This window comes from Papio anubis, chromosome 11, assembly GCF_008728515.1.
Source record: "Papio anubis isolate 15944 chromosome 11, Panubis1.0, whole genome shotgun sequence".
In the NCBI taxonomy this organism is placed as follows: Eukaryota; Metazoa; Chordata; class Mammalia; order Primates; family Cercopithecidae; genus Papio; species Papio anubis.
The window spans coordinates 47926616-47953213 of NC_044986.1; the positions used below are offsets into that span (position 1 = coordinate 47926616).

At 36.9% G+C, this 26598-nt stretch overlaps 1 protein-coding gene across 2 annotated transcripts in view; it reads left to right on the plus strand.

The window, feature by feature from the left end:
• PRKG1 (protein kinase cGMP-dependent 1) overlaps positions 1–26598 on the plus strand; it is a 1324128-nt gene that overhangs the window by 822665 nt on the left and 474865 nt on the right. For both annotated transcript variants that reach the window (XM_031652620.1, XM_031652619.1), the window contains exon 4: positions 19023–19128. In XM_031652620.1, the coding sequence (XP_031508480.1) occupies positions 19023–19128 (106 nt within the window). The remainder of the gene's footprint in view (positions 1–19022; positions 19129–26598) is intronic.

Genomic DNA, 26598 nt, shown 5'->3' on the forward strand with positions numbered 1-26598 from the left:
CCCTCCTACATGTTGAAGAGCCTGTTGCAAATGGATCTCATTAGTCAATGGCCACTCAGTCTCTGTTTCCTTTTCTAAAATATCACAAATCATCTGTTTAATAATTATTGATTCTAGAATGTTTCTGGGTTTTGACATCAATTAAATTATATGAGGCCTGTTTATGATGGAATTAAGGGCTATCCTAAAATGATGAGTTAGGAGAAATTTGTGCCTAAGAGCACCAGACAGGAATATATATGAGTTACTCATTTAGCGAACATTTATAGCCTTTATTATGTGCCAGGAACAGAAAAGACAAAGATGAACAAGGTGGTACATTTCTTGCCTTCAAAGAATTCTGTGCTTCTGTATGCCAGTTTTCTTGTCTTTGCCACCTTATTAACACACTATCATTCATTCTCTCTCTTTTTTTTTTTTAGATGGAGTCTTGCTCTATTGCCCAGGCTGGACTGCAGTAGCACCATCTCGGCTCACTGCAAACTCTGCCTCCCGGGTTCAAGCAATTCTCCTGCCTCAGCCTCCTGAGTAGCTAGGATGAGAGGCACCCACTGCCGTGTCCAGCTAATTTTTGTATTTTTAGTAGAGATGGGAGTTTCACTATGTTGGCCAGGCTGGTGTCGAACTCCTGACCTCAAGTGTCTGCCTGCCTTGGCCTCCCAAAGTGATGGGATTACAGATGTGAGCCACCACAACCAGCCTCAGCCGTTCTTTACTTTTCCCTCTTAACCTTGCAGCCTGTCTAAATCTGGATGAAATTTACCAGAATGCTGCTTTTATTCCTCAGAGCTAGTGAGCCAATTGCGTGACTACTCTAAACTTTTGTTTTTTATTTTTTAATTCTCTTAAAATTCATTGTCACTACCCAATATGTTAGTGCTAATTTGTTCTCTGTTTCCTATATACTTATAAGATGGTAATACCCTTAGAATACATAAATGAATGAATTATATTTTAAGTGCCAGGTACCATGCTGGGTATCTACCATGAGTTATGTCACTCATATCTGAGAATAGTTTCATGAGGCATGCATTATGATATCTGTTTCCTAAAAGAGAATGATGGAAGATTAAATTAATTGCCCAAAGCCACATACTCTTGTATGGTGAAGTCAAAATGCTTAAACAAGACAAACTCCAAATTACTGACTCTCCATAGCATGCTAAGTCCTTTATTTCTTTTGAATCCCCTGGAGTCTTTAAATTTGTTCATAGAGCATTGATCTTATGAGACACCATTTCCATTATTAAAGTCAACACATGGTATCACCTTTTTTCTAGACATCTGATCTTTTGATGTAGAGTCTGTCTCTAAACCATCAATGGTTTAGTATAGGGCCTCATAGTTGCTTCAAAATAACTATCATGAATATACTCAGTCATATAGCTGTATGCCTCATTCCTCTTTGCATTGATCCTTTTGCTACTGTAAAATGTTATGGCTCAGTTGCTCCTTTGGGATGATCCAATTCAATTTACCATCCGATTCAGTAATCCTGTCTCTATTATAATTAGTTGATCTACTTGAACACTTCCTACAATGGAAAACTTCTTAGCACAAGATTCAACCATTGCTATACTCCTTTTGTCTCCAAATTGAATCTTAATAGGCAACCCTATAAGTTCTAATTACTGGTCTTAGTTCTGCACTTTATAAGTTAGAAGGAAATCACTCTTAATCCATCAGAAACACTATCTGGTCAATTCATTCAAATTTCGCTTGAGATGGAATAATTAAGGCTGTTAGCTTAAGATGGAAAAAATAAAATAAAGAAAAATATGAGTGTATCAATAAAGAGGAAAAGTAAAGAAAATTAGCCTGTAGCAGCTAGGAGTTATTTGAGAGCAAGGTCTATATCTTGTTTATCTTTGTACCACGAGTTCCTAGTTCTTGGCATAGAGTAAGGTCTCAAAAAATGCCTGTAAAATGTTTGTAATCAATCTCTCAGCTCTTGACTTCAGCATAGCCCTTAGTTCTGTTATAAACAGCTCCATTGAATTTACTCGAAATCTAATAAACTCATCAAATACTTTAGGTCAGTTACTGACTTTTCACTTTCTCTTATACAGGATGACTGTCCTCAATTTCTAATCTTTTTCACAGATTGTTTCCCCTTTGCAACCCAGTCATTTATTTAATCTGAAACATCTGCTGAACACTTTAGAACTATCACAGATCTCAGAGTAGGATATGGTACTGATATAGCTCGGGTATATGAATAACTATGAAGCCAATATAACTCAGGTATATGAATAACTATGAAGCCAATATAACTCAGGTATATGAATAACTATGAAGCAAGGTATAGTGACAAAAGTCACTAAGGAGACTCAATCAGAAGGTTACAGACATTTAGAGGGGGCAAAATTCTAGTTGACGTGAATGGGAAAGTCTTCATAGACAAAGTGGCTTTTGAACTAAGCCGTTAGGGACTACTAAGATTGCTGAAGGTAGAGGAAAATAATTGGAGTAAAGACCTGATGCCAGGAAAAGGATGGGTAGATTTGGAAACTGCATTCAGTCCATTAACTGAAATATGTTATGTTTAAGGGATTTTGGGAGATGAAGCTAGGAAGATACTTTTAACTAGAGATGTGAATTAAATGTAAAGATGAATAGATTTTGTTTTATTTATGGCAGTAGGAAGAACCTATTGAACGTTTGGTGGGTGGAACGACGGGATTAGCATAGTGCTTTAGAGAGATCAATCTAGTAGGACTGCTTGGAATAGCTTATCACTTTCTTAATTGTGTTTCTCTGTAAACAGCTCACAAGTGATTGTGTGATCTTTACTGTTCTTCATAAGAGGGAACTTGTAGAATTTTCATATTCATAATTCTGTTATTATCTATGGGTTTCTTGACTCCTCTTTTCACTCTTGGTCCCACATTTATAACCGATTTACACAGAAATCAACTTATTTCTTAGAGACAAATTCCTTGTTTCCCCCTGTTCTTTTGCCTAATATACCTGACCTTTGCCTCATGCCAGGGTTGTTTTAGATGACCTAAGTTTTATTTATTCTTTCCATTTCTTTCCCCCTTCGTCAGTCAATTCACAGCCTCCATTACCAGCTTTTCATAGTGCTGAGTTTCCACAGATTTTCAAGTATTTTAATTGTGGTTTAACAACTGTAAGAATATAGTGTATTGTTGTTAACAAGGAGTGCAAGGAGAAAGACTGGGATACTTGGAACATTCCTAGTTTCCATAGTCCTGTTCCACATCTTCAAAACTTGTTACTTATTAGCACGTATTTTTTGGTGCCTATGAGTGTCAGTCAAAATGGAAAAAGGCGAGAATTGATTTTTTATTGGCACATGTGATCCCTCACATACATCTATCCCTGTTGCCCTCAATGTCTGCAATCAGATGAACTTTAGATGGTTCACACAGCTTTGACTTTTAAAGATGACTTCTTCAACACTGTTGGGGGTTACTGTGCCCAAAAATTAGAGCCTGTAGAATGAATTAAAATGCTTATTCAGCTTTTTTACTGAAGACCACCTGAAGACAGAGGGTAGCTCTGAGCTTTCCCAGAAAAAGTCAGTCTGTAAAGAGTAAAATAAGTAAATATTTATTCAAATGTCCAGACATTGCTGTACAACCACAGGAATCAACAAAAATCAGGGAATCATGGCATTATCAAAAGGAAAAAAAAAAGGTGCTAGTGACTATCTCCAAACAAATGGAGATGTTAGAACTGCCCAACAAATAATTCAAAACCTCTATTTTAAAGAAGTGCAGCACACTGCGGGGGGCGGGGGCGGGAAAGTAGAACAGTAATTTAACAACCTGACCAAAAAATGTGATCAGAATGAGAAATGTAATGGAGAGGTTGAATTTTTTTAAATCAAATAATTTAGAGCTGAAAAATACAATGAATGAAATAGAAAATGCAATGGAGAGCATCAGTGCAGAACAGAAGAATCTGTATGATCAGACAGATTATGAAAAATATATAGTCAAAGGAGAAAAATGATGGAAAAAAGAACAAAAAACTTGTGAAATTTATGGGATAGCATCAAAAGTGTGAATGTGCAAGTCATAGGGGCTAAACAAGAAGAAAAGAAAGATGAAGAAGAAGTAACATATTTACAGAAATAATAGCAGAAAACTTTTCAAACCTAAAGAAAAATATAAGTATCCAAGTACTGGATGGTCAAAGGTCTCCAATTAAATTCAAGCGAAATATGACTACCATAAGACATAATCAAACTGACAAAAATGAAAGACAAAGAGAGGAAAGCAGAAAGAGAATGAAAAAAATAACATATACAAGAATTCCAATATACCTAGCAGCAGACTTCTCAGCAGAAATCTGTCAGGAGAGAGTGGGATCATATATTCAAAGTGCTGAAGGAAACAATATATTAGATAAAATACATTTTTTTTTTTTTTGAGACAGAGTCCTAATCTGTTGCCGAGGCTGGAGTGCAGTGGCACAATCTCAGCTCACTGCAACCTCCGCCTGCTGGGTTCAAGCAATTCTCCTGCCTCAGCCTCCCAAGCAGGTGGGATTACAGGTATAAGCTACCATATCCAGCTAGTTTTTTTTTTGTATTTTTAGTAGAGACAGGGTTTCACCATGTTGACCAGGCTGGTCTCAACCCCCTGACCTCAGGTTATCTGCCCACCTCAGCCTCCCAAAGTGTTAGGATTACAGGCGTGAGCCACTATGCCCGGATGATAAAATACATTTTAAGTCAAAAACTTTACAAAGAAACAAAGAAGATCATTGTATAATGATAATGGGATCAACCCAGCAAGAGGATATAACAATTGTAAATATATATGCACACAACATCCGAGCACTTAAATATATAAAGAAATGTTAATAGCTCTGAAGAGAGAGATAAACTGCGATAGGATAACAGTAGAAGACTTAAACACCCTACTTGTAGTAATGAACAGATCATACAGACAGAAAATCAATAACGAAACCCAGATATAAAGTAAAACCTAGATCAAATGGACCTAATTTAATTGTACAAATGTTCTACGCAACAGCTGTAGAATACTTCTAGACTACACATGGAACTCTGTTTAGCAGAGATTATATGTTAGGCCACAAAATTAATTTTAACAAATTTTAGACTATTGAAATCATATCAAGTATTTCTGACCACCATGGGATAAAAGTAGAAAATATTTTTATACTGTACTTATTAATATATTGTATATATAGTGACATTAGTTATTAATGTATTGTATTCTTGAAAAATGCCAAGAAAATGGATGTAAAGTGTTCTCACTGCAAAAATGATGACTATATGAGGTATTACAGTTGTTAATTAGCTAGATTTAGTCATTCTACAATGTATATATACTTTAAAACATTATGTGGTACACAGTAAATATGTACAATTTTGTCTGCCAATTAAAAAAATTAAAAAAATAGAAAGTAAAAAAAAGACCACATATTAGTAAAACAAGCTAGGCTTTGGAGTCAGACTGAAACTAACTCTTTTAATTATTACATATGTGACCTGGGCAGTAACTTAGCTTTTCTGAGACTTAATTTGCATATTTATAGAAAGGAGATAAGAATATATCATAGGATTAACATATGTTAAGCAAACATAACAAAGTTTCATATTGTGTAGTAAATGTTCAATAAAGATACCCTAAATAATGATCATTATTATGAATATATTTGTACTAAAATCATTATCCACTTGGTCCTTCTAGTATCCTTAACATTTTAAAGTCAGTTTAAATTTTAGAATCATTATGTTGGTGAATTTTTTTCCAATGATTTTCGGACGTCACCATCGGCCTTTACAGGTTGCTTTCTGCAAGATATGAAGTCAAACAGAAGTTAGAGAAACAGCTATTTTATTTCTGTCTCCTTAATTACAGGGCAGCCTACTCCCTTCCAATGTGTGAATATCGTGACAACATTGATGGTAATTTTTCTTACTATTAAGTATATAATAATGATTCTTATCCACAGTGTCCAATTTTATGACCCATCCTCTATGTGTCATTAAAAAGGTAACTTTTCCAGTTAAGAAAGGTTAAAATATATCCTCCAAACTAACTGTGAGGCAATTTGTGCAGTGGAGACATTGGCGTGCTCCAGATGCATAGTAAACAGCAAATGGCCTTTTCTAATTATGAAGCATTTGTCTCAGAACATTCCGGCAGTTAGAATTTAGCTTTAGGCTAACATATGCCTTAATAATGTTGGGAAGCAGTTATGGGCTTGATGGAGCCCCACAAGGTCTCTCCCAAGCTTCTGATCCTGTCACACTAAGTATCTGAGTGATCACAGACGAGTCAAGCATCAATAAAGTAGGGGTAGAATACAGCTTCTGGGATTCCTTGAGCATATATTAAAGTACCTTATGATGTGAGCTGGTATTCTTTAATATTAAAAATGAAGTAGGAGAATAAGCTAATTATTCTTTTTCATATCTTTCTTCCTGTGCCAAGCCCTCAATTTCTAGTCTATTTAGAAAAAGTATGGATCAGCAAACATTTTAAATGAGACTTACCTACTATCTGAGAATGTTCCCTGAAAAACATTATCTGACTTGAGAAAAATAATTCACTCAGGAATTCTTTTCAGAAATTTCAACTCATGTTCTACTGCAGGGGAAAGGTGTTCAGACACAACTAATATTGAAAACCAGTTCTCTCCTAGTAGAGATTATGACGGTCTGTGGTGATTTGCCAAAGAATTATAAGAATATTTTATTTAGTTGAAATGTTTGACACACACAAAATTCAATTCTGAGTATATTTGATGAATTCTCACTTTGTTCTATTGCAGGGAACAAAATAAATGTGTAAAGAAATGATTATCTGTTATGAGTGTTGTTATTCTACAGCAGCACTAACCAACAGAAATGTTATATAAGCAATATATATGATTTTATATTTTCTGGTGATAACATTAAAAAGTAAAGAGAAGCAAGTTTAATGAATTCTACTAGTAAACTTTTATTTTACCCAATATACCCAAAATATTATTATTTTAACATGTAATAAATGTAAAATTATTCCTAAGTTATTTTACGTACTTTTTTCATACCATCTTCTAAATCCTGTGTGTAACTTGTGCATCCAATTTCACATTAGCCTTAATCCAAGTTCTCAAGCCATGTATGGCAGATAGCTATTATATTGGACAGTGCAGATTAAAATGTAACAAGGGCGAAGTCTGGTAAAAGTTTAGCACTGAAGGGTCTGGAAAGGGAAAAAATATTTAAAAGGTACTGTGCTGGTTAATTTTATGTCAATTTGACTGGGCTAAGGGATACCCAGATAGCTGATAAAACGTAATTTCTGGGTATATCTATCAGAGTATTTCAGACAAGATCAGCATTTGAATCCGCAGACTGAGTAAAACGATCCACTCTCGCTAGTGTGAGCAGGTATTGTTCATTCTGCTGAAGACCTAGTTAGGACAAAAAGGTACAGGAAGGGCAAATTTGATCTCTCTTCTTGACCTCCATAACTGCATAGCCAACTTCTTTCATAAATACCCACTTATATGTCTATATAGCCTGTTGGTTCTGTTTCTCTGGAGAATCTTGACTAAGATTGACTAATAAAACTATCTTTGAGTTGAGTCTTGCAAGCATATGTGGGAGTTTTAGAAGACAAATGGGTGGAAAATCATTCTAGGTGGAGGACCTATCGTGAACAAAGGCACAGAGTAAAACAAGCTTTCATCTGGAGGAGTAGAGTCAGGCTTGAAGCTGGAGAGGAAGCTGGAGAAAACATGAAGTCTTTGCAAATGCCTATGTCCTGAGTGGTATTGCCTAGGTTTTCTACTAGGGTTTTTACGGCTTTAGGTCTGACGTTTAAGTCTTTAATCCATCTTGAATTTAATTTTTGTACAAGGTGTAAAGAAGGGATCCAGTTTCAGCTTTCTACATATGGTTAGCCAGTTTTCCCAGCACCATTTATTAAATAGGGAATCCTTTCCCCATTTCTTGTTTTTGTCAGGTTTGCCAAAGACAAGATGGTTGTAGATGTGTGGTGTTATTTCTGAGGCCTCTGTTCTGTTCCGTTGGTCTATATCTTTGTTTTGGTACCAGTACCATGCTGTTTTGGTTACTGTAGCCTTGTGGTATAGTTTGAAGTCAGGTAGCATGATGCCTCCAGCTCTGTTCTTTTTGCTTAGGATTGTCTTGGCAATGTGGGCTCTTTTTTGGTTCTATATGAACTTTAAAGTAGTTTTTTTCCAACTCTGTAAAGAAAGTCATTGATAGCTTGATGGGGATGGCATTGAATCTACATATTTCCTTGGGCAGTATGACCATTTTCATGATATTGATTCTTCCTATCCATGAGCATGCAATGTTCTTCCATTTGTTTGTGTCCTCTTTTATTTCGTTGAGCAGTGGTTTGTAGTTCTCCTTGAAGAGGTCCTTCACATCCCTTGTAAGTTGGATTCTTAGGTATTTTATTCTCTTTGTAGCAATTGTGAATGAGTGTTCACTCATGATTTGACTCTCTGTTTGTCTGTTATCGGTGTGTACAAATGCTTGTGATTTTTGCACATTGATTTTGTATCCTGAGACTATGCTGAAGTTGCTTTTCAGCTTAAGGAGATTTTGGGCTGAGATGATGGGGTTTTCTAGATATACAATCATGTCATCTGCAAACAGGGACAGTTTGACTTCCTCTTTTCCTAATTGAATACCCTTTATTTCTTTCTTTTTCTGATTGCCCTGGTCAGAACTTTCAACACTATGTTGAATGGGAGTGGTGAGAGAGGGCATCCCTGTCTTGTGCCAGTTTTCAAAGGGAATGTTTCCAGTTTTTGCCCTTTCAGTGTGATATTGGCTGTGGGTTTGTCATAAATAGCTCTTATTATTTTGAGATACATTCCATCAATACCTAACTTATTGAGAGATTTTAGCACAAAGGGCTGTTGAATTTTGTCAAAGGCCCTTTCTGCCTCTGTTGAGATAATCGTGTGTTTTTTGTCTTTGGTTCTGTTTATATGCTGGATTATATTTATTGATTTGTGTATGTTGAGCCAGCCTTGCATCCCAGGGATGAAGCCCACTTGATCATGGTGGATAAACTTTTTGATGTGCTGCTGGATTCGGTTTGCCAGTATTTTATTGAGGATTTTTGCATCTATGTTCATCAGGGAAATTGGTCTAAAATTCTCTTTTTTGGTTGTGTCTCTGCCAGGCTTTGGTTTCAGGATGATGCTGGCCTCATAAAATGAGTTAGGGAGGATTCCCTCTTTTTCTACTGATTGGAATGGTTTCAGAAGGAATGGTACCAACTCCTCCTTGTACCTCTGATAGAATTCGGCTGTGAATCCGTCTGGTCTTGGACTTTTTTTGGTTGGTAGGCTGTTAATTATTGCTTCAATTTCAGAACCTGTTATTGGTGTATTCAGGGATTCAACTTCTTCCTGGTTTAGTCTTGGGAGGGTGTCTGTGTCCAGGAATTTATCCATTTCTTCTAAATTTTCTAGTTTATTTGCATAGAGGTGTTTACAGTATTCTCTGATATTAGTTTGTATTTCTGTGGGATCGGTGGTGATATCCCCTTTATCATTTTTTATTGTGTCCATTTGATTCTTCTCTTTTTTCTTCTTTATTAGTCTTGCTGGTGGTCTATCAATTTTGTTGATCTTTTCAAAAAAACAACTCCTGGATTTATTGATTTTTTTGAAGGGTTGTTTTTTTTTTTTGTTTGTTTGTTTTGTTTGTTTTTGTTTTTTGTCTCTATATCCCTCAGTTCTGCTCGGATCTTAGTTATTTCTTGCCTTCTGCTAGCTTTTGAATGTGTTTGCTCTTGCTTCTCTAGTTCTTTTAATTGTGATGTTAGGGTGTGAATTTTAGATCTTTCCTGCTTTTTCCTGTGGGCATTTAGTGCTATAAATTTCCCTCTACACAGTGCTTTAAATGTGTCCCAGAGATTCGCTCTTTGTTTTCATTGGTTTCAAAGAACATCTTTATTTCTGCCTCCATTTCGTTATGTACCCAGTAGTCATTCAGGAGCAGGTTGTTCAGTTTCCATGTAGTCGTGCGGTTTTGAGTGAGTTTCTTAATCCTGAGTTCTAGTTTGTTTGCACTGTGGTCCCACAGACAGTTTGCTGTAATTTCTGTTATTTTACATTTGCTGAGGAGTGCTTTACTTCCAACTATGTGATCAATTTTGGAATAAGTGTGATGTGGTGCTGAGAAGAATGTATATTCTGTTGATTTGGGGTGGAGAGTTCTGTAGATGTCTATTAGGTCTGCTTGGTGCAGAGCTGAGTTCAATTCCTGGATATCCTTGTTAACTTTCTGTCTCATTCATCTATCTAATGTTGACAGTGGGGTGTTAAAGTCTCCCATTATTATTTTTTGGGAGTCTAAGTCTCTTTGTAAATCTCTAAGGACTTGCTTTATGAGTCTTGATGCTCCTGTATTTGATGCACATATACATATAGGATAGTTAGCTCTTCTTGTTGAATTGATCCCTTTACCTTTATGTAATGGCCTTCTTTGTGTCTTTTGATCTTTGTTGGTTTAAAGTCTGTTTAATCAGAGACTAGGATTGCAACCCCTGCCTTTTTTTGTTTTCCATTTGTTTGGTAGATCTTCCTCCATCCCTTTATTTTGAGCCTATGTGTGTCTCTGCATGTGAGATGGGTCTCCTGAATACAGCACACTGATGGGGCTTGACTCTTTATCCAATTTGCCAGTCTGTGTCTTTTAATTGGAGCATTTACCCTATTTACGTTTAAGGTTAATATTGTTATGTGTGAATTTGATCCTGTCATTATGATGTTAGATGGTTATTTTGCTTGTTAGTTGATTCAGTTTTGTCCTTGCATCGATGGTCTTTACAATTTGGCATGCTTTTTGCAGTGGCTGGTACCAGTTGTTCCTTACCATGTTTAGTGCTTCCTTCAGGAGCTCTTGTAGGGCAGGCCTGGTGGTGACAAAATCTCTCAGCATTTGCTTGTCTGTAAATGATTTTATTTCTCCTTCACTTATGAAGCTTAGTTTGGCCAGATATTATATTCTGGGTTGAAAATTCTCTTCTTTAAGAATGTTGAATATAGGCCCCCACTCTTTTCTGACTTGTAGGGTTTCTGCTGAAAGATCCACTGTTAGTGATGGGCTTCCCTTGTGGGTAACCCAACCTTCCTCTCTAGCTGCCGTTCGCATTTTTTCCTTCATTTCAACCTTGGTGAACCTGACAATTGTGTGTCTTGTAGTTGCTCTTCTCGAGGAGTATCTTTGTGGCATTCTCCTGAATTTGAATGTTAGCCTGACTTGCTAGGTTGGGGAAGTTCTCCTGGATAATATCCTGCAGAGTGTTTTCCAACTTGATTCCATTCTCCCTGTCTCTTTCAGGTACACCAATCAGACATAGATTTGGTCTTTTCACATAGTACCATATTTCTTGGAGGCTTTGTTCATTTCCTTGTACTCTTTTTTCTCTAAACTTCTCTTCTCCCTTCATTTCATTCATTTGATCTTCAATCACTGATACCTTTTCTTCCAGTTGATTGAATCATCTACTGAAGCTTGTGCATTCATCATGTAGTTCTCGTGCCATGATTTTCAGCTCCATCAGGTCATTTAAGGATTTCCCTACACTGGTTATTCTAGTTAGCCATTCATCTAATCTTTTTTCAAGGTTTTTAGCTTCTTTTCGATGGGTTTGAACTTCCTTCTTCCTAGGAGAAGTTTGATCATCTGAAGCCTTCTTCTCTCAACTTGTCAAAGTCATTCTCCTTCCAGCTTTGTTTTATTGCTGGCGAGGAGCTGCATTCCTTTGAACGGGGAGAGGCACTCTGATTTTTAGAATTTTCAGCTTTGCTGCTCTGTTTTTTCCCCCTCTTTGTGGTTTTGTCTACCTTTGGTCTTTGATGATGGTGACATAAAGATGGGGTTTTGGTGTGGATGTCCTTTTGGTTTGTTAGTTTTCCTTCTAACAGTCAGGACCCTCAGCTGCAGGTTTGTTGGAGTTTGCTGGAGGTCCACTCCAGACCCTGTTTGCCTGGGTATCAGCAGCAGAGGCTGCAGAACAGCGAATATTGCTCAACAGCAAATGTTGCTGCCTGATCATTCCTCCAGAAGCTTCATCTCAGAGGGGTACCTGGCCATGTGAGGTGTCAATCTGCCCCTAATAGGGGGTGCCTCCCAGTTAGGCTTCTCAGGGGTCAGGGATCCACTTGAGGAGGCAGTCTGTCCATTCTCAGATCTCAATCTCTGTGCTGGGAGAACCACTACTCTCTTCAAAGCTGTAAGACAGGGTCAGTTCAGTCTGCAGAGGTTTCTGCTGCCTTTTGTTTGGCTATGCCCTGCCCCCAGAGGTGGAGTCTACAGAGGCAGGCAGGCCTCCTTGAGCTGCGCTGGGCTCCACCCAGTTCGAGCTTCCCAGACACTTTGCTTACCTACTCAAGTCTCAGCAATGGTGGGTGTCCCACCCCCAGCCTTGCTGCTGCCTTGCAGTTTGATCTCATAGTGCTGTGCTAGCAATGAGTTTGGTTCCATGGGCGTGGAACTCTATGGAACCAAGCCAGGTGTGGGATATAATCTCCTGGTATGCCGTTTTCTAAGACCATTGGAAAAGCGCAGTATTAGGGTGAGAGTGACCCGATTTTCCAGGTGCTGTCTGTCACAGCTTCCCTTAGCTAAGAAAGGGAATTCTGTGACCCCTCGTGCTTCCCAGGTGAGGCGATGCCTCACCCTGCTTTGGCTCATGTTCAGTTGACTCCACCTACTCTCCTGTACCCACTGTCCGACAAGCCCCAGTGAGATGAACCCAGTACCTCAGTTGGAAACGCAGAAATCACCCGTCTTCTGCATCGCTCATGCTGGGAGCTGTAGACTGGAGCTGTTCCTATTTGGCCATCTTGTGAACATCGTTTTTATATCCTTATTGGCCATATGCATTTGTCTTCTTGGCCAACTTTGATAAAAGGAAAAAATTTTCCCAAAAGATAAAATTTGCTTGGCTGACACTTCATAATATTTGTGACGTTTCATCTTGGCCTCTTTTTAACATTCCCAAAGCTATCTGAGTGTTAAGATGTTTGTCCTGGACTCACAGCCTGGTACATTTATTTCTAGACTATAGGTATCTGTAGGACCATGTGATTTCAGAATATTTTTAAGATAATTATGCTTTTTTATTACAGCAATGACAATTTTGAAAGTATTAGAAAATACTTTGATGATAATAGTTTTATATTTATAACATAGAAAGTAAAAGAGAATTACAAGCTAATTTTGCTCATTAGAAGTCACTTAGGTTAGTTTATAATGTGCATGGTTCTCACCCCTTAAAATGAGGTAATTTTGCTAATACAATGCTGTCTGCACTTTTGAATAATATGAATGCAGCATTCATTATTTTATTTTCACTTATATGTCTAGGCTAGAAAGTTGAATGATAGAGTCAAATTCCCTCTACCTGACTTTTCCTATCTGTTTGAGATCCTTAACGTCTTTCAAATTCATCTCTCTCTCTAGTTTCGTTGCCATTACCAGTGTCCACCCACCTGAATAATTCCAAGAGTTGCTAACTAATCTCTGTCTCTGTCTTGGTCTCTATCTCTATCTCTATTTCAGACTCTGTCTCTATTCCTACATCTTTCTTCCCTGAGTCCTGTCCTCCTCCAGTGCACCATTAGGTACTGCTAGCATAATCTTTCTGAAGTGAATCATTTGCTTTAAAGCCTTCTATGCCCCCCTCCTCACTGGCCTCACGATCAAGTCATAACTCTGAATCAAGGCACACAAGAACCTTTGCCATCTAACAATTGTTGCTTTCCTTATCACTTCTGACTCACCTCTCTACCTCCTAGCATCTAATCATCCCTGGACTACTTGGAGTTTTCTCCAAGGGACACCTTTTCTTCTTTATGTATGTAATGAGACTCCTCATTTTGGAAAACACTTGTGGTGGTAGTTGTGGTGGTGGTAGGATAACCTCAAAAATATCTAGCAATCCCCGTGGCATACTTGATTCTGGAGCAAGGTCTGTGAGGACACTGTTGAACTCAGTGCTGACACTTCAGTTACTGAACTGTGGGGATCCTAGGAGATATTAGAGGAAAGGCTGGGAAGGGCTGTCAGGGAACTCAAGGAAATGGCTGTTTACTAAATAGTATAAAAGTATTTGGATGTTTTAGCAACTGGCATGCCCCTAGGGACACAGATCAGCTAAGTACTAGCCCTGCCCTTGTCACTCCCACTACCTCTTTCTCTGACCTAATTTTTCCTCCAGGACTTGCTTAGAGCAGGGGCTCTTAATCTTGTGTGTGGGTGTCATGGACCTATTTGTCAGTTTGGTGAAGCATATGGACTCCTCTAAGAGTAATCTTTTTTAAAGACATGAAATAAAATACATAGAATAAGAAAGAAAATCATTTATATTGAAATACAGTGATGACATTTAATGGTGAATTATGATATAATAACGTATTAAAACTAAGATCTAGAGTCAGATCTGGTAAATGCCATAATTTTGAAGTAGTGGTGAATGTAAATTACATTAAGATATCTGCAGCAAATACAGGAGGATATAAAAATAGCCACTGTTTCTATTGGTAACAAATCATACTGTGGTTTGTTGCTCAAATTTCTATAATCATAGGAAGAAATGCTAAATATCAGTTATAGGATAATAAAAATAAAGGTGCTCTTTTTTCTCTCTCATGTTCAAGAATCTCTTGAGTTTCATTGACAGATGTTTTGGAGCTCCATGGATGCCAGATTTCTTACTCAGTTTGGACTATTGTAACAAATACAGATGCTCCTGGACTTGCAATGGGGTTATATCCTAATAATCCCAGCGTGAGCTGAAAATATTGTAACTTGAAAATGCATTTAAACACTCAACCTACCAAACATCATAGCTTTGGCTAGCCTACCTTAAACATGCACAGAACACTTACATCAGCCTTTTGGGAAAAATCATGTAGCACAAAGCCTATTTTATAATAAAGTGTTGAATATCTCATGTAATATATTGAATACTTTACTGCAGTACAGTTTCTACTGAATGCATATCACTTTCACACCATTGCAAAGTTGAAAATTTTTAAGTGGGACCACCGTAAACCAAGAATCATCTGCACCATAGACTGAATGGCTTAAAAGACAAACATTTATTTCTCACAGTTCTGGAGGCTAGAAGCCCAAAATCAGGGTACCAGAGAGGCTGGCTTCTTGCTGATGCCCCTATTCCTGGTTAGGTCCTCACATGGCCTTTTCTTGGTGCTTGCATGCAGAGAGGGAGATCCTCTTTTTCTAAGGGCACTAATCCCATCATGTGGGCTTTACCCTCGTGACGTTATTTAAGTCTAGTCTCATCCCAAGGCAACCACCTTCTGATAGCATCACATTGAGGATAGGGCTTCAACGTCTGAATTTTGGGAGGACACAAACATTCACTCCTTAACCCTGGGTGTAGCACCCTAGCTTAAATGATTCTTTTCTACAAAGCCTTCTTTAATCATCTCTTCTCAGCTCCTCCCCACAGAAAGTATGCGTTGCCTTTTTTGTGTATTCACAGCCCCAGAAACTTACCCCATGGTAGCATTTATCTCTTCATTTGTTTTTCTCTTGTACTAGACCAGGAATCAGCAAGTATTTTCTGTAAAGGGCTGGATAGGAAATATTTTAGGCTTTGCAGTACATATGGTCTCTGCTGCAATTACTCAGTTCAGCCAGAGACAATATGTAAATGAATGGTCATGGCCGTGTTCCAGTAAGACTTTCATGGACACAAATTTATTTATGGACACTGAAAATCATTTCATACAATTCTCATGTGTCACGAAATATGCTTCTTTTAAAATTTTTCAACGATTTAAAAATACAAAACCCATTCTTAGCCAGTAGACTGTACAAAAGCAGACCATGGGCCAGATTTGGCATGGATAATAGTTTGTCTACCTCTGTACTAGATCACAAGTTTCTTGAGGGCAGGGACTGTGAGTTTGTTTTCTATCCCTTAGATCTAGTACCAGTGTTTGCCATATTGGTATAAAGTAAATATGAGCGGAATAAATATTTGAATCTCTAAGTGCATTATACTTACATTTGCTTTCCCAGTATTCTTCCAGAATTTGAGTTGAACAGCAGATGAATTCCTCAGTAGAAGAATTTAAGCCAAATCCAGATTTGTGGTCTCTTAGTCTAGCACAATTTTATGGCTCCTTCCTCTGTAATCTTGGTGTCCCCCAAGTGAAGGCCAACTGTTCCCTGCATTGAAGTTGTTCTCAATGTACTTGTGCACTTAGAGGTCTCAAAGTAATAGGAGTTTATTTTCCACTGAGTGGGATGCGGGTGACCTTAACCTGAGAAAATGATATACGTTTCAGCAAAGAATTTTAGATACATACTTGAACAAAAAGGAAAATCACTTCCCAGCACTGTCTCTGCTTTATACCCTTTAGACTTAAATGTTCAACAGTAATCATCATGAAAATCACAGGAATTTTATTTGTGAAATGCTTATTCCCTATAGAGATTAACACATCACTTAAGATCAAAGGTGAATGAAGAGATATGTTTTTGAACAGTCTCTGTAAGTTATAGAAGCAATAGATTTACATTCCAGCAGGCTACTTAAAAAAATGTTCATCACAACTCTAATATAACCATGTTTTTGATAAGTCAAGGTGATTATTAGTCATGCTTGTCCATCTGTAAAAAGCTGACTTGACTAATATGCATGTTGGCCAAAGTTAAATTAAAAAAGGTTTTGGTATCATGCCCAAGGTCATTGACAAATTTGCAATCTCATCAAGCCATGTTTATTATCATGCAAAATATTGAACTACAGTTTTACCTAGAGACATTTTAATAGCCCATGTAAACAGGAACCAAAAAGTAAAATGAAATTATTGAATTCTGTCAGTTTATTTTTTGAAGTCATTTTTCAACACATAGATAATGAAACCTGATACATTCAGTTTAGATATTTTGATGTAGCATCAGATGCTACCTAGGCTTAAATTATTTTGTGGGTTTTTTGCAGGTGAACTTCGTGTACATAAAGTTCGTTAACACATTTGCCTAATGCCTACCAAATGAAATGCTGATTTCTAGTAGGGGAGCAGAGATTATAAGAGATGAGATAGGGACTTTTCTCTGAAGGAATATACAAATTTATATAAGGAAACATGATACAGACCTAGGAGAGAAATAACATTAATAACACATGCTAAGCACCAGGGAGAGAAACATAGAAAAAAACAGCAATTCATAGGAGAGGGAGGGACAGGGGTCAATATTTGGGCTTAAGGTGCGAACTCAGATTTAAAATGCTGCAGATAGCTTGGCCACAGTACATATGTGTGTATGTGCATGCACTACCCCCAAACCATGCAGCAACACTGCAGAAATCTCAACCATTTCAGTCTCTTTTCCTGGTAGACTCCTGAGCTCATTTCCAGCTGTGCTCTTGTTTATGTGCTTTCCCCACCCAGTTACCCTTTGCCCACCTCTTTTGTAGCTCAACTACTACCACTTTTTAAGGTCCCACTTCCTGTTCCAACTCTTAGGAACGCTCTCCTGATTTTCCAAGTTCTTTGTGGCTGTATCATCTGGTCTTACTGTTTGTCTCAAGTAAAAGGGTATTGTGGAAAAGAGTCTGGAGGTAGCAGATATATTAGAATCTAGCTGAAGGATACCTTCACAACCTTTGTTTTTGATGAAGTGTCATTTGTAAAAAACATTTAGAATGGAGCCATGCACACACAAGTTCCGGCTGCTTTGATCTATTTCTACTTAAGTGAGCATGTTTTGTTTTTTCTTTAATATAGAAAGGGAGAAGTCATATTCCAGTTTTGCAGCTTAAGTTTTGCAAGAAAAAAATAGGTACAATTCAAAGATAGGGTTTACTCTGGAGTACAATATTCTTCTTATCTTCTTTCTTCCCTGTTCCTTTGTGTGTAACTTCTAGCTCCTCCCCATAAGGCACACGCGTGTCCTAATTCCTCTGATAACTTTTTTCTCCTCCTTCACTCCCAAATCATGATCCATCACATTCACTGGGCTTAGTCTTGAGAACTGTGAAGCAGAGACAGTGGCACTCTTCTGTCTTTCTATGTTTGGCTCAATTAACTATATCCTGGCCCTATTCAAAGGTCTTCCTCAGACTATATACCCCATGGCTATGATATATGAATTTTTTTTTTTAGTTCATTTGCTAACTTAAAATATTTTATGTCATGAAAATTTGAAAACATATATAAAAGTAAAGAGAATAATAAATCTCTCATATGCCATCACACCAATATGATAACCAAGATTTTTAATGTGTTCATCTTTTAAAACATAAATTTATCATGATACATTGTTGTGTTACACACTATAACATCTGTCCTTTTCTTAAACTTCTCTTAGTCATATGCTTAATAGATCAAATGGTGAAGCTGTGGGATATTCAGCTTCAACATCTAACTATGCATTGTCAAAGATAGTGGTGCATAAGAGAATAAATTAAAATTCAACAAACATGTCTACTAAAACTACCACATGGCAACTTTGGGCACAGATTTCAATTTGTAAAACGAGCTTTGTGTGGAAATCATTGTGTAACTATTATTTCTATTACATAAATTCTCCCCTAAGCCTGAAAATTGAAATTTTACTTCTACTTTTTGTAATTAAAATATTGTCATATGAGTCATTAACACCGTGCTGGGTAATTACCAGGGTCTATTATTACTTGTGAACCTCTTTTTTCTTCATGCTATTTTCTTCATATATAGCATTGAATTACAAAATACTTTCTGTGTGTGCTTAGACACTGTCAACCCCCAAGGACATTGAGCAAGGGCAACAGGAATCTTCCTAGTAGACAATAATGCTAATATGGAAAATTATGAACTATATTTTGCCTGTAAACATATAGGACTTTTTAAATGAAATAGGATAGCATTGTGATATTAGCTTTAAATGTTTGTAAAAAGTCAATCATTTTCATGCTTCTCATGAATAGCTCATCTTCTTTGCAGGATGTTGTACACAACTGAAATTCTCTAATTAATTTTTCCCTGTTTGTTTTCCTTTTATTTTTCTCCAGCTCTTGTAAATGTAAAACTCTGGGCCATTGATCGACAATGTTTTCAAACAATAATGATGAGGACAGGACTCATCAAGCATACCGAGTATATGGAATTTTTAAAAAGGTAGGATGCTTTCTTTTCTCTTGTGAGAGTGTTTACTTTCCTTTTAGCCCTATTATCTGAAATGCAGCACCCTGAAGACTTTTTGCCTTTCTCTCAGTCATAATAGTCTACAAATCTGTAGAGATGTAAGACTCTGAACAAGCTTCTTTATATTCCTGGTGCCAGTTTCCATGACGTATGGTTAAGTCAGAACTTCAGAATTTCATGACATGTATTAAGCCATTCTCTCATAGAAGTGAGCAACTCAGAGAAACAAATAAAAATGTGCTTGAACAAGAAAGGATATTGAATACATCTCCAACTATTTATTGGTTAATATATTTATGACACCTCTTCTAAACAGACTCACACTATAAGACTGAGTCATCTCTTGTGTGTGTTTCCATATGAAAGGTCAGATGACTAAGATGAAAAAGTTCCAAGAAATAGCTTATTATCCTTTAATCCTGAGCTTAATTTCCCAAATAAAATTCATTTTATGCTACAGTTCTGAAATATCAAAAGCTTTTCTTCCCTTTATATTATATATTATCATAATAACTCAATATAGGATGGAAATTGGAATAAAAACCAGCTTTTTATTTCTTAGGAATACATTGATATTCACTGGAATGAATTTCTTTGTCTCTAAGTTTATTTTATTTTAAAGAAAATATATTATCTTATGATTGAAAAGAATATTGACAATTCTCATGACTTTTTAAAAAGCACTTATTTTTTAAATTACTTTTCTTTTGAAAACAGAGCCATTATTAAATAGTAATATACAAGTTATATGGGCATATAATGAGGGTACTGCTAATTAAGATTTCATTTTTGATAGGTAGAATATTTAATTTTTTTGTTTTGCTTTTTATTTTTGGTGACTAAACTGTTAAAATGAAGCTAAAAAGTCAATTTCACATTTTGCTTTAGTGATACACCTTATTAGGTATCTACTGAATTTTCTTAAGATGCAATTTTTAATATTCCATACTTGAATATTTCTTGTGGTTAATTTATTTTCTTACTGCTTCATATTTTATACATTTTTATTTCTACATAAGACCTTTTATATTCTTGCGAAAGGGATAATACAATTCTAATTTGATATCAAGTAATAATATGTTGAAAAATTACTGTCAGCAGGGTGTTGATTTTTTTTCTCAATGCGATTGGATGAAACATTTAGAAGAGGTAGAAATGTAAATTCGTATTTGAAATTTAATATCATTTTCAAGGAAATTAAATTATTCAGGTGCCTTCTATATTGGGTGAGATATATATATATGTATGTGTTGATATATATGTGTCTATACGTATGTTGTGTGTATGTGTGTGTATGATGAAAGATAGAGACAGAGAGAATGAATATTCATTTTAAGCCTTAACTTAAAGTTCAAGAGTTATTGATTTCTCCTGGTGCAGCTCTGATAAGGATCACAACTGATAATCAATGAAATGCTTACCTATAGAATATAGTCCATTATTCATCTCACATACCTAAACTTTGGACACTTACAATGTTGATTTCAGTTACCGTAAATTTGTTCTTCCAAGAAAATGGACTGAGTGCCAATGCTATCTCAAATGACTCTAACAAGAACTCTTTCTAGTGGCACTATTTCAGGAGATGGAGATGTCTCACTCTGTGTGCATGCGTGTGTGTATATGTGTGTGTGTTCAAATTCAAATCTTAAACAATAAAATTAGCTCTCCAAAGTAAGTGAACATTTTTTGATGGTCAGAATAGAGCTGGCAGGCTTTAACTGCCTGAATAAAAAAAGAGGTGGTTGCTGACTTGGATGTCACTTTCCATCTGGCTACTCAATAAAACATAAAGTTCACATTGTTTGTGAATGTAGGACTGGGCTGGGAATCCAGAGAGGTGACAGGATGACCATCATTGCCTGAGGCCAGCTTTAGTCTTCCTAAATTACAACTGTGACCAACTGGTTCTCTCTCTATAAGTTTTTCAATGGCTCATAGTTCCTGTTGCATTATTTACAGCCTCATTAGTTGGACATTCAAGGCCCTCCTGTAGCCAAAACCAGTGAGGTTTTTTAGCCTGGATTCTTCTCACTTCCTGCAAACCGAACAATTCCATGTACCCATCCCTTGCCCCTGTGCTTTTTCACAGCACACTCCCTCTCTGCCTGCCTGTCTCCTCCATCACTGTCAATGGTCAAATCCTTCTCTGCTTTTTGGATCCAACCAAAAGCTGCCTTTCCATATATACTTATCTCGTTACACTGAGAAGTCACCTTTTCCCTCCTCTGGAGCTTCATCTCTGCCATATGTTTTATTGTCTGCTTTGTTTCATTATAACTTGACTACTAAGCTTATTTCCACTTCTAGACTATAAGCTTTTTAAAACTAGGGTTATTTCTTAAATATCTTTGTATTCTTCTTTGACACAAAACTTACTGCTTTACAGATAGGCACTGTATAGAACAGTGAGTACAAAGCCAGTACATAATTTTCAGGACTCACTGAAGAATAAAAAGGCAGAACATCTTTCAAAAATTGATAAAAAATTAAAGACCTTGACAGCACAGCATTAAATCAAGTGTAAGAACCTTGTAAGTGCAGGCCCTATGCTTTTGTACAAGTCACACATTCATGAAGCCATGTAGGGGTGGAAAGGGTACCATCCCTTTCCTCTCCATTGTAAGAGTCTTGGCTGGCACACCTATATAAAAAGACAGGTTAACAAGAGAAAAGCATTGCAGATTTATCTAATTAAAGATTAAGATGACACAGGAGCCTTCTGAATGAAGTCCTAACGATACAGGGGAAAACTGCATTTTTATGCTTAGGTTTAATGAAGAATGGGCAGTCATAGAATTGTGCTTGAACAAAAGGAGTGTGCTCTACTGATAGTGGCCTGAGTGAGGAAAACTAGCAAGGCTTGTCTGGTCATTCTTCTTGGCCTCTCTGTTGTAGCATTTCTTCCTTCCAGGTGTGAGGTAGGACTCCTTTGGAATGAGAATTTTAATTTCTGTATGACTGCTGTCAAACAGAAAAGCAGGGGAAGGTTAGAATACTATTGTTAGACTTTATGGATGGCTTTCAGGAAAAAAGGAGTTTGTCTCTATGACCTGCTTCGGGGAAGAGGAATTCTAGTTTCTATGGGTTGCCTCAGGGGAGAATCAGAAGCCAGAGATAGGAGGCAGGAGAAGGTCAGAGAGAAAGGACTTCTGAGGCCTTTCCTTCGGGGTGTCTTTTTCTGAGCTCCAAAAGCTAGAAGAGTGAATAATATTCATTCCTTCTTCACATCCCCAGGTTAGCTATACTTGGTACCATTTATTTTTCAAGGCTATTAAGAGATGGCCTAATAGCCCCAATGATAGATACTATCAAAAACTCAGAAGACCAAAATAAACTGTTTTACTGTAACTTTGGAATTACTTTTATCTCCCTGTTTGTTGTTGTTTTTTAAAAAATTGCTTATCTTTCTTTTACATCATATAAAACTTTATTTTTTTATTTTTTTAATAGTCAAGCCAATCCACTTTTTTCTTTATGACTTAGGCTGGGTATAGTGGCTCATGCCTGTAATCCCAGCACTTTGAGAGGCTGAAGTGGGCAGATTGTTTGAGCTCAGGAGTTTGAAACCAGCTTGGTCAACATGGTGCAACCCTGTCTCTGCAAAAAAATAGAAAAATAGAAAAATTACCAGGTGGGGTGGCATGTGCCTGTAGTCCCAGCTACTCAGGAGGCTGAGGTGGGAGGATCACTTGGGCCTGGTAGGTTGGGGCTGCAATAAGCAGAAATCTCGCCACTGCACTCCAGTCTAGGCAACAGAGAGAGACCCTGTCTCAAAAAACAAAAGCAAAAACATCACTGCATATATAGGAAGGCTTACCTAACATTATAAAAACATTGACTTTAAGGGCTTTAAAGCAGTCTGTGAAGAAGGGGATGTTTTTCTCTATGTGTATGCTAAATAAAACTTGCATCTCAATTTTTCTACTATAGATATCTTATACTTTATATTTTGTGAACAAGTTAAAGGTGTAAAGCAATGGCGATGCTATAAAAAAATGAAAACTCTAGCAAAGGATCATGCAAATTCTCAGAGTTCTTTTCGGTAGGGGTCTCTGTTGTAAATCCCAGTGCCTTCCCAACTGAGGAATTTCAGGAGCTGCCACAGGCTAAAAGATGAGTGACTCTCTATCATTTCTTATCTTGTGGTGCCACTGTTTCTCCTGATTTTTCTGAATAAACACCTAAGTTTGGAGGAGGAGAAAACGGGACACACCAGGCATATAAATGCACTGCTAATAGGCAAGAGTTTTTCTTTATTGTCAAAGTTGGGTTTTATTTTTATTCCATTGTAGTTACCCATTTTGTAACTCCTAGTCATGTGGTTTGGTCCCCTCTTTGCTATTAGATGCCACATCAAACTGTGATTCTGGCTCTTTAATTCTATTTAGTCATTTCTCTTTTGTGCCTGTATTTCAGATTCCCTGATGTAAACACAGATGTTTCTATCCAGATCATAGGAAAAAAAAAAAAAAAAAAAACAAGGTATTCAAAGGGCAATGCTACTAAGCATGGCATAATTGCTGTAGGTCAAACCATAATTTTGCCAGTTGCCAGCATTTTCTGTCATTTTGGCTACTAAAAAAATACTGTTGTTTTTAAGACAGATTCTGAAAAATGAGCCAAATAACTGCCAGAGTTAATTTGTGTTGCTTTTCTCTGAGCATATTCTCTGTTACTGCTGTTAGCACTGGTATTTATGCCCAGAGGAGCATTAGTATGTAGCTGTGTGACCATTGAGGTTTACTTGTGTAAACTAGGTTTTCTTTTGTCCCCAAACTATGAAACTGATGAGGACAATGATCACGGTGGGCCCTGATTTATATTACTTGCTTCACTGACAAATCAGAGAGACGACAGGGGCTTTTTGGAATTGAAGCTACATACTAGATCCTGTTTACCCTCAGAAAATATTGTCTTTATCCACTTGAAAAGACAGATGTGCTCATGTCATCCCTCTTGCATCAAACCTTTCCGTATTTCCCATCACTCGTAGGAGAAAGCCTACCTAGTTCTTACCATTGTTTTCCAAGCCCACCTGCCCTGACACTACTCCAGATTCATCTCACTCTACATCTTCTCCTTTTATTCTCTCATCCTCCCTTGTCCAAGTCACATGGTACTCTTTCATCTCCTTAAATGCTCCATGGCCCTTCTTAATAAATAGGATTATCTCAAGAGACTCCTCTCCCTTTGAATGGGTGCATTTCCAGAGTGATCTAAGATGTGACGACACATCAAGTATGCCTGCCATAGTGAAAAACAGAATCTGATACCTCTTAAAACTCTTATAAATGTCTGATTTCCCTTCCCCTCCTTGAGTTGAATGGGGGCAATAATAATATTCACCACTGAGCTTTACATTATATTTTCAATACAAATAATTGTAAAGTTCACAGACTCTGAAGATTTTTGGTGATAATTTGGTTCCCACCTGACTGTCCACCTGTTAAAGAACTTGAAGGTGTTGTTCAATTTTAAAAGTACTCATCATATGGTTTGGCCCCTTTTAACCAGAAGGGTAAATCTTTGCCAGGAAGCCCTCATTACTGGGAGGTGATTTGTAACCAAAGTCCACAACCGATGGCCCTCTATGGGGTCCTGGTAGCATCTATATACAAAGGATCAAGATGATGGGTGGGCCCTTGGCAAGTCATAGAGCTGCTTTGATGCTCTCTCCTTGTTCCATAATTTCCTTTCTAAAAATCCTGCTAGATTTTAGTGCTGTGTAAAGCTTCCTTATTCTTTATCTTCATTACTGGGGAGTGAGCCCCAAGTCCACTTGTGCTTTTCCCTTATTCTCTAAAACAAAAATGCTTATATATATATATATATATATCCAACATATTGTTAAATAAATATGCTACCTATTTATATATACGTATTCTGAAAGTAAGTGATTTTCCCTTTTAAAAGTATGACTTTGTTATTGTAACTTTATACTTTCATTTGATATCAGAATGGCCTTGATTATGAAGATAATTTCATGTTGAGATCACCCCTTGACTTCTGCCTATGGGCCATACTTCAACCAAACTTTTCTGAAACTTCTGTTTAATTGCTTTACATTTTTCTCATTTTATGGTTTCTCCCTCACCTGCCACTGGACGGGATCTACATGATGATGCATCATCACCTCTGTGGTCTGATGAATCAACAAGGATTAAATGATTTTGGATTTAGAAAAATCTAAGATGTGATGTCATTTAATTTCTCTGCATATTTTATAGCTGAAGCAACTGAGTCTCGAAGAGGCCAAAATAAGCTCATACCCAGTAAAAAACAGACCTCAGACTAAAACTCGGGTTTCTGAATCTCTAACCTGAGTATTACCCCCTACCAGGACTCCAGTTCATAGTTTGTTTTCTAATGGCAGCTCCCCACTACAGTAAACTAAAGTGAGGGTAGTTTAGTTATATTTTCGTTCTTCCTCTCCACAAAGGCAACTTTATTGATTATTAATTCAATAGTATATAGATCTGTGTCTATATTCTAACTATATACCTTTATTTTCAATCTTTTAGAAATAAAATGTATAAACCCCTTACAAGCTTTTCCTTCTTTGATCCAATTTAAAAATCTACAGTTTCATTATTTTAAATAACTCAATCCAAAGGCACTTTGTTTTTTATATTTTAATTGTATTTTATCATATTGGTAAAAGTGTAGTCAGGGAGAGAATTGGAGTTTGTTGAGTAGAATATAATGTTATGAGGAGTGTGAAAGGTTATTCATTCTATTGATGAGAGAATGGAGCCTAGATTGGTGAGGAGAACTGCCCCACATCACCTGGAAAATTGCTAATAAAATCATCCCTGTGCCTGGGCAAGTCTGAAATTTTATTATCCTAGAATATCACCTTTGTTTTGTTCAAAATCTTCAAGATAAAATTCCCCGCAATCTTGACTAAACATATGTCCTAGTGTTTTTTGCCTTTCCTATAGGATCTTCTGTGAAGATCTTACCTAAGTTGTCATATCCTCCAAAGAAAGAGAAAGTAACTGCACAGAGATGCCCTTGTAATAACCATTTTTAATGATAGATTTGGAATGAGACCAGAAAATGTGCATTTTTAAGTTCTCAGCTGATGGTTATGTAGCTGGTCTGGGGATCATTCTTGGAGAATTACTTATCTAGGACATAAGATGAAAGTAGAAAATACATTTCAAATATTTTAAGTATTTGTATGGCTTATTAATATGAAAAGTGCCTAGGTTTAAATCCTGGTTTCACTGTTTATAGGTATATGATAGGTTGGTGCAAGAATAGTTGCAGTTTTGACTGTGAATTTTAAATCATTATAACTAGGCTCAAACACATCTTTATTAATCAACATAGGAACCATTACAATCAACACATTTTTGCCAATGAGAAATAAGCTTGTTTATTCCTGTGGTATAAATATCCATTTTTAGATTTGACGAACTCTTGGAAAGCGCTTTC